The 10,805-nt window shown below is 42.1% G+C and overlaps 1 protein-coding gene across 5 annotated transcripts in view; it reads right to left on the bottom strand.

Moving 5' to 3' along the window:
• LOC118737013 overlaps window positions 1-10,805 on the bottom strand; it is a 23,951-nt gene continuing 13,146 nt past the window's right edge. The window contains exons 2-7 of one of the 5 annotated variants that reach the window (XM_036467245.1): window positions 7,951-8,918; window positions 7,185-7,752; window positions 6,946-7,114; window positions 2,036-4,885; window positions 754-1,053; window positions 1-678 (exon numbers count right to left, since the gene is read on the bottom strand). In XM_036467245.1, the coding sequence (XP_036323138.1) occupies window positions 657-678; window positions 754-1,053; window positions 2,036-4,885; window positions 6,946-7,114; window positions 7,185-7,752; window positions 7,951-8,918 (4,877 nt within the window). In that variant the 3' untranslated portion in view covers window positions 1-656. Of the gene's footprint in view, window positions 679-749; window positions 1,054-2,035; window positions 4,886-6,945; window positions 7,115-7,184; window positions 8,919-10,805 lie in introns of those variants that run through there. The other 4 variants (XM_036467242.1, XM_036467240.1, XM_036467241.1 and 1 more) reach the window with 4 other exon arrangements.

Below are 10,805 nucleotides of genomic sequence, written 5' to 3'. Positions count from 1 at the left end.
TTTTTTTGTATTAGACTTAAATAAGAAAAAACGATAAATTAAATATTCATTGATTTAGCTGTTTAAATCTATACTAGTTGATAAGCAACTAAGGAAATACTAGAGGCATATCGTCGCAACGCTTGCCATCCATCCATCGATACGTCTTCACTTTGCTCTTTTCATGAAATATCACTTTAGGTGCATTCCTTCGCACGCATGTACGTGTATGTATATGTACAAATGTAGTCGCATAGCATTTCACGATTTCTTTAACGATTGCAGTAAACCGCTTGTTTTCGTTTTCTTAGCGCTCGCTTTTTGGTTTACGCCCAAGTAACAGCCAACACGGTTCAATGCTGAGGGGATTCTTATCTGAATTTTTACCATATGCTGTTTAAGTATTTGGTATTCTTGGTGTTTTTCGCACTTCTTGCTTGTACATATATCGCATTTCAAATGATTTCTTTATGATTTGAATACAACTTTCCTTTGCATTTGCCGGCATTCTTTCTCTTCACATTCAGCCTATACTAGAAGAAATCAGTTCCAAAACTATGCATTTAGTAGAAACATAAATTAATTTTTTTTTTTTTTTGTTTGTTTTGTGGTAATGTTTTCACATGTTCGTGTGTTGTATTTGTTTTTTGTTGCGGCATAGCTACTCAGCTCGTTCTTTATCGCACGCGCTGTATTGTTCTGAAAAGTAAAAAAAAAAACAAAAAAACCGTTAAGTTTTTAAATCAAAATCTAGTTTTTAACTTATCTTCTTACCTTGGTGACTGCATTCGTCGCTTGGGTGTATTTGGCGCTGTCACTGCCACTCGACTTGTGGGCGTACGCGCTCTCGTAGCGCCACCGGGTGTTGCTGTTGTCGCCACTGGTGCACCAACAGTTCCAGCTGTCATGCTGTATCGCTTCGGTGGCACAATACGACTAGGTGAACGTGTTGTCTTTCCATCTGCTTCTTGTGTGCTTATTCTGGTAATTTTTGGAGATATACTTAGTTTAGTGGTTTTAGCTTTTTCGAGCGGTTTCATAACGGGTTTCGTGTTGCAATTAGCATTTCTTGCTCTACATGCCACACATGCAAAATTATTGTACCAAGTATATTCGTACACATATGTATATGTATGTATGTAAATATTTGTTGTGGAGACAATTACACAGGTGCGATATATAAAAAATATATACAAAATAAATTGGTAAATTTGTTGGCCAAAATTATGAGGTGGGAGTATTTTTGTAGGGTGCATGAAAATAAAAAAATACGAAAATGGGGAAAAATGAAATTAAATTTGGGAAGATTTTAGAAAAATGTTATTTCAATGCGTTGATGTGGGTGAGCAAATTACTGTTTTATATCTGTACGAACAAATACCGACTATAAAAAAATAACTTTTACAAATAAACTATTTAAAAAAAATACCCTTTGTTATACCGTATTTCCACTGGACATTAAATTACATTTTTACGACATTGTTGGGCATGTTGTTATTCAACACTAAAAGTGGTCATTAAGTTTGTTTCTACAAGCCATTTCAATATAAAATTTTTGTCATTTCCATGCCTAGTAGAAATTCGACATTAGTATAAAAAATAAACAAATAAAACAAAATCTAATAATAAATTGAATTCTATAGAAATTTTAGGAGAAATCAACGTTATTGTAGGACTACTTGTATGTACTTCCATTTAGATAACCGCAGACTTTTAGAATAAATAAATAAATAATAATTTACATTAGGGATGGATTAGGGATTATTATTTACTAAAATTAAGATAGCTTAATTTGAAATTTTTAAGTTTAGTACAGCTGAGTGTGAATTCTAAATTTAAGTACTACTAAGGGAAGTGCATTACAGTGTAATTTGAAATTAGTTAACGCACAAAACGAAAAAGTCAAACGATTAACATGCATGAAAGAAATATTTTTTTAAAAATTCGTGAAACAATTTCATGTTAAGAAATTATACGATTCTACTACTGCAAAAAATGTTAACATTCAAATCAATCAACACCACACTCTACAACGCAACATTCTACTCATACTCACTTTCCCGCTGGATAGCTGACTGGTCGCGGTATACGCGACTTGTGCGCCGCATTAGCTGCTGCCGCTGCCGCCGCTGCTGTGGTCGCCGATGTTGCCGTTGCAGTCGGTGTGGAGCCACCGCTCTTCGTCTCTTGTGCGCTAGCCAATTCCTTCAACATCGTCGAGTCTTTGCTCATCAGTTCCCATTGTATCTGTAGCCGCTTAAAGCGATTACTTTCAATCTTACGTTTCTCTTGCTCGTCAAGTGCCGCCAGCCGCTTGGCCGTTTGATGCTGTTCCATTTGAGAGGAGCGTCGTGGTACTGTCTCACCACCACGCATGCCCGCTACCGAAATATTCGGTGAGTTGGGTGGCGTTGTGAAGCGTTGTCGTGCTTCTGGTGGCAGCAATGGTTGTTGCTGCCGCTGTTGCTGCGCACTCATGTCACCTTCTTCTTCGTTCTCGGTCAGCGTGTGAATATCATTGAAAGAAACTTTTTTCTGCTGACTTAGCGCACGACTAACTTCCTTTTTCAATGCCGCCGGATCGTAGGCTACTTGAAATTCGGTAGACGATTCTAATATTGCTGCTATTTCAGCAAAATATTTAAGTTCAGACCGCGGCAGCGATGAAAGGAAACGCATGCGTGCGTCTAAATCTTTACGTGATAGACGTTCCTGTCGCGGCTGTGGCGTGGCATACAGATCGGCCTCCTCCTCAAATACTTCACTTAATTCCTCTGACGAACCGACTGCATGTTGGTAGGGGGGCTCTTGTAGACTACGGCGTTTTTCTTGCTTCGACAACTTAGTTTGGTGTCCCTCAATCATTGAATTACGTTTCGTACGATTTGCTGAATGTGATGAAGACTTGCGCAAAATACCGCGTGGCATCGGTTGAGGTGGCGTTTTGCCAGCTGCGGGACTCATTTCAACGCCAGAGTCCATGCGTTGCTGCTCATACTGATATACGTACATTTGCTTTAAGGGATCGGCGTTCTCCAAGTCTGCAGAGTCGGCTAGGAGAGTGGACGAGCCACGATAACCAGAACTGGGTTGTTGACTAGAGGCAGAGCTCGACGAACCCTCTTCTCCGGTGGGCAGCTGAGTCTGCTGTTGTTGCTGCTGCCGTTGTTGTTGGAAGTAATGCGCGCAGTCACAGATGTGTGGTCGATTGCGTCGTATGGGAGGAGTCATGCAAAATAGCGGACGCTGTGATAGCTCAGCGTCCAAGTCGGGCAGCAAGCTATTCACCTCGGGAATGTGTTTCAAACGTCGCCGATAATCAGTCGGCAAGAGTGTCGCTAACGATTGCCAATCCACTACGTGTTTGTAGTCCATGGCTTTGAGTATCTCGTCATCGTTGCTATTCAGGCTAAAGCGTTTCTTAAGAGACGACATCGAATTCGAGCCATCATTTTCACCAACAGCCATTTTGTAGTTGAATGGCGAGAAAATGACATCGGCCGTTGAATTGGTCTGCACGAAACCCAAATCAGGCAACGCATAATTTGGATATATGACATAGATTGGCGCCTGTTGCTCCTCGCCCAGATTGTTGAGCTTCGCCAAGAAGGATGGCGGCACAAATCGGAAGCGATCGCTCAAGCTGCTGCGCGTACTTGCTGAGCCGCACGAAGTTTGCATGGAGCGCGAGATCAGCTCCGAACTTGAGGCTGCTGACACTGTGGGTTGTGCGCCCTCACAACGCGACCGTTGCCGCTCCAGCGTAGCAGACGAGGTGCCAGTCGACACATATACTTGCGTAAGTTGCTCCGAATTGCTGCGACTACCTTCGGACGACTGCAGACTGCATGCCGTGCCGACGTCCTTGTGTTGTGTCGCCAATTGGCACAATTGGGGATGACGCAGTGGCATGCTGCGACGTCGGTGCGCAGGCGAGTTGGTCGCCGTTAACGAACCGCTTGAGCTAGAGCTTGGATCCTCATCGTAGAAAACGGCATCGTTGCGTATACGCAAATGACGACGTGTTGGTGTGGGATGGCCGGCGGGGATGTGATGCTGATCTGTATGGAATGCCGTTTCGCATGTGCCGCGCACTTGCGCGCACAGCTGCTCCTCATCCTCGTCGTGCCTGCTCAGTGCCGACCCCTTGCCCGAATCGTTCATGCTCTTCTTCCGCAGCCGCTGCTCCAGCGACGAGCTACTACTCGAACCGGCCGCATCGCTCGACGGCCAACAGCCGGACGACACATCCATGCAGGTATGGGTGCTGATCAGCTGATCATCTGTGGCGGAGTTATTGCTCTTTTGCTTGATGAATAGTTTGACTAGATTGAAGGCGGGAGGATTCGAGCTGCCCGACGAAGCAGAACCCGAAATAGGTGCATGCTTTTGCGCTGCAGCGCAATTGTGACTATTTGTGGCGGCAGCGGCAGCGGCAACGGCGACGGTGGTGGCATTTGATGGCATACAAGAGCAGCGGTGCTTGTGACGCTGCTGGGCGCCAACCTGATGTTGTTGCTGTAACTGCTGCTGCAGTTGCTGATGTTGGTGATGTTGCTGCTGCAATTGTTCTACCGTATTTAGGCGCTCCGACGTAATGGAGGCAATTATGGAATTAGAAGAGATTGGCATCTGGCACATGGGAAGCAAATTACGTGACGTCTTGCAGCACTCCATATTGGACGTACTAACCGCCTGTGAAACATTCAGCTGCTGTTGTTGTATATGTTGCTGTTGCTGTTGCTGTTGTGTATCCTCAATGCTACTGCAAGCCATTGCGGTTGGATCTTTGTGCTCGCGCAGATTTGGAAGGCTGCGACTTTTACGCACCAAGCAGTTCGGTGCGTGTTGTATATGTGCCACAATGATGTTGTTAGCGGCGGTGTTGTTATTGCCCGAAGGGTATCTGTAAATAAGTAAACAGAATTAGTCATCGAAAGCGATAAGAAGCGAATGACTTAACTAAAGCGAAGATTGTACTTTTGCGTTTGGACTAAATTAGCAAAAAGGTTTTGCTAAGCTTTGGCGTACAATTTAATAATCTACTACTACACCTTTTCAGCAAATTTGCGTAAATATTTTTCTCGTTTTAGCTGCTTTCCCTATCATTGCAAAATTAATTTATAAATCGAGTACATACATACGTTCCACAAGCCTTAATTCTCTGTTTCATTCATACGGTTCAACATACGTAAGTCGGTGCATATAATCCGTATGAGTAATAATGAATTTAAATTGAACTCAATTGAATTGACCCCACCAACCATCCGCTCGAGCAATCAACCCTCCGAACTGCTGACAGCGTCAGCACTTACATTCTACACTCTTCCTTACTTTAATAATATTACATATTCTCGTGTGTCTCTGTGAGCGTACAAATATTACACAATTTACCGCGCTGAGTTCTGAGGTCTACTGAGTGCCTACAATTTCCATTTGGTTCGTTATCGCGTGTGGAACGGAAATTTTGAACAACATATTCATTATTGATTGTCTTGCATATGTATATGTTTATATGTATGTATGTGTATACCGCATAAAACGGCAAAGTGCAGTTTTTATTTGCAAAACTTTTCCATGAAACTTTTTCAAATATCTATGCAACATTCTCATGGCAGCCGGTTCTAGGCACTGTAATGACTCAGGTTTCAGGTCTCGGCCTCCATGAAGCACACAAGAACCCGCTAGGCTTTTCTGAGTTCACCTGAGCAACAATTCAACTCCCCCATCTACATCCCGCTTTAACTCCAGTGAGAAGGCTGACCGGCGTCTCTTCGCTTTCACGAAGTATGCTCAGCGCTTAGAGCAGAATATATTGAAACATGACATCAGTCAAATGAGACTTTTTCCTTGGCTGGTGCCACTTCCGAATATGTTTTGCCCTGAGCATCACTCTTTAGGCTCCCCTGATACAGATCTATCGCCGCCTCCGACGATGATATAAACGAAAACCACCAACAGACAAAGCACAACACGACCACGTTAACATCGTCCGGCAAGACAATGACATCTTTCTCACTTCCTTACTATAACCTTAAACTTTCCGCCACGAAATCAACGGCAAACCTTTTATCACTTGGATGAAAGAGGTCAAGCTGAAATTAGGCATACGGGCCGAAGACATTACATTGCCAAACGTAAGTAATGAGCATTTTAGAGATTACCTTTGAAACTGAACTACTCGGACGCAGGGGTCGTAGCGACACACCTGCCAAAATAATACACTTCGACGGAATGCCTTTTGGTTCGCCTGAGCACCGCTTGCACAGCGAGGGCCGAATGCTCCCAGTTAAGAAGCATATATGGCCAGCCAGTTCTGAAGTTTGCTACGCCTGTTTGATCGCCGGGGACTAGTTGGGCGCAGTGGACGAAGCTGCAAACTTGTCAGAATGCCGTACTCCGTACAGCAAAGATGCCTTCTGATGTCGCCTGAAGACCATCTCCACAGCGAAGGCTCCTTGTAAGGGAGCACAATAAAATGCTCAGCAAGCAGGTTTTGGTAGGATGCAACAGACGTTAACATCAAAATGGGCGCTTGCTCGAAGAAGAGCCACCGACGTGACACTTCAGAAAGTCTCCTTCGAATATATGGACATGCTACCAACCTACATCGAAAAACCTTTGGATGTGACGATGTACCGACGAGTGATCACCGGCATTCAGAGAGAGACGGTCGCCATTTACCACGACTCTCGAAATATGCGTACCCACGATGGTTTAAACTAAGACTAGCCAATCACATGTCAGCCAGCTGCTAAATATGAACGTGGTTTAAATGATCTAAGTGTACATACACTGATCATGAAAAACTAGCCTTAAGTGTATTCGCTTATTCACTCGGGATTTAGTAAGCTGTTACAAAACAACAAATGTAAACGTATGATAGTCAAATATTAAAATCAAAATTGAAACTGACAACTGAAAAGAGAGTACCGTAACTTAAATTCAACCACTTAGACTACGTACCTTTGCAGTTGTGTAGTGTTACTCTTCTGCAGCTTGCCGCGCACAGCTGTGGCCTGCTCAGATCGCGACATCGAGACATCCAAAGCTTTGCGCTTAACGATATCCTCAAGATTGCTATGCAAATTTATGAAATTCTGTCTGTTCCTTGTGGCAATATCCGAGGGTTCAGCTGAAATCAGATAGAAATGCAATTTGAAATAAGAATTTAACAAAATGCCAAAATTCCCATTCATACACACCATAGAAGCTGTCATCAGAGTACAGTACGCTTCCCTCAAAAGCGATTGTGTAGTTGTCCTTGTTCGCCTTGCACGTCAATATAATGTCCTCATTCTCCGGATACGCATCCATATCTAGCGAATCGGCCGATAAGTGCGATTCTTTTACCGGCGAGAAGAGCAACTCTGACTTGCAAATCGAATTATCGATAAGCTCATTGTTGGAGATGAGCGAAGTTTGTGATAGATGATTGGCACTGCCGCCAACACCTCCACCTATATCGCCGCCACCCCCACCACCACCACCACCCTGTTGCTGTGCCGTTAGAGGCAACATATTTTGCTGCATGAGAAACGATTGTTGCAGACGATTGCTATTGCTCATATTCTTGCAATACGATGGCATATGGAGTAGTATGTCCTCGGCACGAAAGCTCTCCATATCTACTTCGGCAAGGTTAGCATCCAGTTTTTTGGAGAAGTCATTGTAGAAAATTATGTCGCCATTATAGGAGCCCGCTAGCGATGAGAAAATGCTGCGCTGTAGTCCACTGCCGCAGCCATCCCGATAGTCACAGTCTAGTAGCCACTGATAATCGGAATTATCGTGAGTGAAATCATGTGAAGAAGCAATCGAATAGTTTAAATTGTTGCCGGCAACATTGTTGCCCAAGTAGCCACCACCACCACCACCACCATTAACATTATTACTAACACCTAACCCACCACCAATACCACCACCACAAGCCGTTGCTGTGGCCGCAGCCGCTGCGTTGGCCAAACCTACCAAATGCTGATGCTGCTGCAACATGTTGCTATCGAGCGGCATGCTGTGGCGCGAACCAGGCGTTGTCGCATTGCTATTGTAATCCGATTCGGGTGTTGCTGGCGCAGCCATTGTATTGCCGCTATTCAACAGGAAATTATTATTCGCACCCAAACTCTCCACCAGCAGGCTGTCGTCAATGAGCACGCTGCTCTGGCCACTCACTTGCTCATTCAGTATGATGCTGCGCAACGCGTTATTGTACCGATCCAAATTGTTCAGTACTATTGCAACATTCTGCTTCAGACTCTCCTCGCTCAGTTCGTCGTCGGCGTCCTTGGCGCTGAGCAGCTGTTGCTGATGCTTTTGCAAGTGTTGTTGCTGCAGCAGCAAATCATTCAAATGCTGCTGATATTGAGTTTGCGTTAGAAGCGGCAACGTCTTGCTGCTGCGCAAATGCTGTTGCAATTGATGTTGCTGAGCCGTGGCAGCCGTTGAGCTGCTCCTCTTCTGTTGCTGCTGCTGCTGTTGTTGCTGGTGTTGTCGGCCGTTTTGTGTTTCACGCTCGCCGTAGTTGTTGTAGGCGAAAGCGAATGGCGAATTATTCGGGCTATTCAATGGATTCTTATAATGCAATGGCGATTGAGCCGCAGATGTGGGTGATGATGAATTGTTTGTAATGTTATTGATATTTGATGTTGTTGTAAATGTATTTGCAGAAGAATTTAAAGGAAGCGTTTGCTGATTATGCCTGTTATTATGCGTTTGCTGGAAAGCGTAAGTAAAATGCTGATTTATGTTACTATTTGCGTAATGTTGTGGTGAATTAGGATGTGGTTGTTGCGAAAGATTTTGTTGATGAGGGTATTGTTTCGTTTGAGAGTGAGCGAAATGACGTGGTGAATTTTGAAGCGGTTGTGATAGATGTGATTTGTTGTTGATGTCGTTGTTTGTTGAGAATTCTGTCATGCCACGACGGAATTTTTGTCCTGCAATGAGAAAATTGGGGAGAGTTTAGAATCAAGTTTTTACTTGAGATATGTGTTTATGATTGAGCCCAAAAATTAATGCAAGCGTTTGTCAGGAGGTGCAGTTAATTGACAGCAAAAAAAAAAACAAAAAACAGTATTACTTGAGCTTTGTTATACTATAATTAAATGGGCAACAAAACTTCATACCACAATTTTTTCTAAAGATTCTGATTAAAAATTTAAAATTTAATAAGAAGTTGGAAATCTGAATTTAAATGGTGCTTGTTGTATAGTTTTTATACAAAATTAATAAACGTTAAATAAACAAAAGACCAGTAGCCGAAATTTGTCAAAATATCGCACTCCTATTACATATGGGGTATTCCATGAGTAAGTGAAACTTTGTGTCCAATTGTAGAGTAGCTTATTGAACATGGAATGCTTGATGAATCAATGCTCAATACCTGAAATTAACGTTTTTTCGAAAAAAAATTTAGTTATATTATTTTATTACACTGTAAATACACTCAAAACTTCAACATAAGAAAAGTAGTTGAATACGACAACATATTTTAATATAGAAGGCTCTGCAAAATCAAGTATTCACAAAGTTATTATTTTTTTGAAGGGGGGAATAAATGTCTCGATCTTTCTGCGCCCCGAAGAAGCAATATGGCATTGAAGAAAAATAGGCATTTAAATTATATAATAGGATAAAATCACTACGGTTTAGCATGTCCAACCCGTGACTAAAAAGTTTTAAACTTCGTATTGCTTAGTTACTACTTTAGGGAGTTTTCTATAATTTCATAACTAGAGTGTGTTTATACTAAGCAGCCCTATTTCATTTCTTTTATTATATTATAAGTACCTACTTAAGAGATTTTGAAACGTTTTATCGTGTCCCGCCCGTGACAATCATTTATAATTTTTTTCTAATGATGCCTAACAATAAAAAAATAAGTTTAACGTTTCAAACCTATGTTTAATGCCACAAAACTCTGAAGTACAGGTTGACTAAACACCATAATACTGTTGGTGGGCTAAGCGATGTAGTAAAAAATTTCGCGTGGCCAGCTCGAAAAGTCAAGATAAGCATTACTATCTTAGAGGCGCCAGAGAATTCTATGATGAGGGTTGCTTAACAACAATTAAAAGTCAATATTAACAATTACCTGAAAAGTTCCAACCAAGAAAATCTAGAAGTTCGCGAAACTTATAAATTCAATCCAATAAATAGCCTTTAAGTGACAAAGATATACATATGTACCTGCTTACAAGTATTTTAATGCAGATAACTTTTCGGATTAGACATCGATACACAAGATCTTTTCTGACGTTCTATGGTTTTAAGGAATAGCTAAATTTGAGCATGATTTGTCCATGAAATCAGTTTCCAACAATAACTCAACTCGAGCCACTCTTAAGCCGGTTACTCAATGTCTGGTCAACACTAACAGCAGGTTAGACATCTCTATCGACGTGATAACAGTAGTCGATATACATGTTTAGCCTGTAGTTAGTATTAGTCAGACATACATAGCTATTCTAAACAAACTTGAAAATCATTAAGGCACATTCGAAATTTCGTTGCAATCAAATGCACCGTGCAGAAGTGCATTAGGAAAATGCATATAAAATTTCATGCGTTTGCAAATAATCCTTTCTTCCATGCATTTTAATACATCAATCTGGCGACTTCTAGCTTTCGTTTGGTATAACTATTGCCCCTAAAATAGATCCTGGGGTCAGCAGTATATCGTGCGTCTTACAATGACTCCACTGTCATAAAAGTAGGTCAATTGATCTTGTATTTGACCTCTAACATTTATCATACCTAATCTCTTTGATATGGATGTCACTAGAAGCTTCCTTTCATGAAGAAAATCGTACGTGTCCCACCCG

This window comes from Rhagoletis pomonella, unplaced genomic scaffold (genome assembly GCF_013731165.1).
Source record: "Rhagoletis pomonella isolate Grant_MI unplaced genomic scaffold, Rhpom_1.0 Rhpom_scaffold_00004, whole genome shotgun sequence".
Lineage (NCBI taxonomy): Eukaryota > Metazoa > Arthropoda > Insecta > Diptera > Tephritidae > Rhagoletis > Rhagoletis pomonella.
Note: the sequence above shows the minus strand (reverse complement) of the source record. Positions and strands in the feature narration are given on the sequence as shown.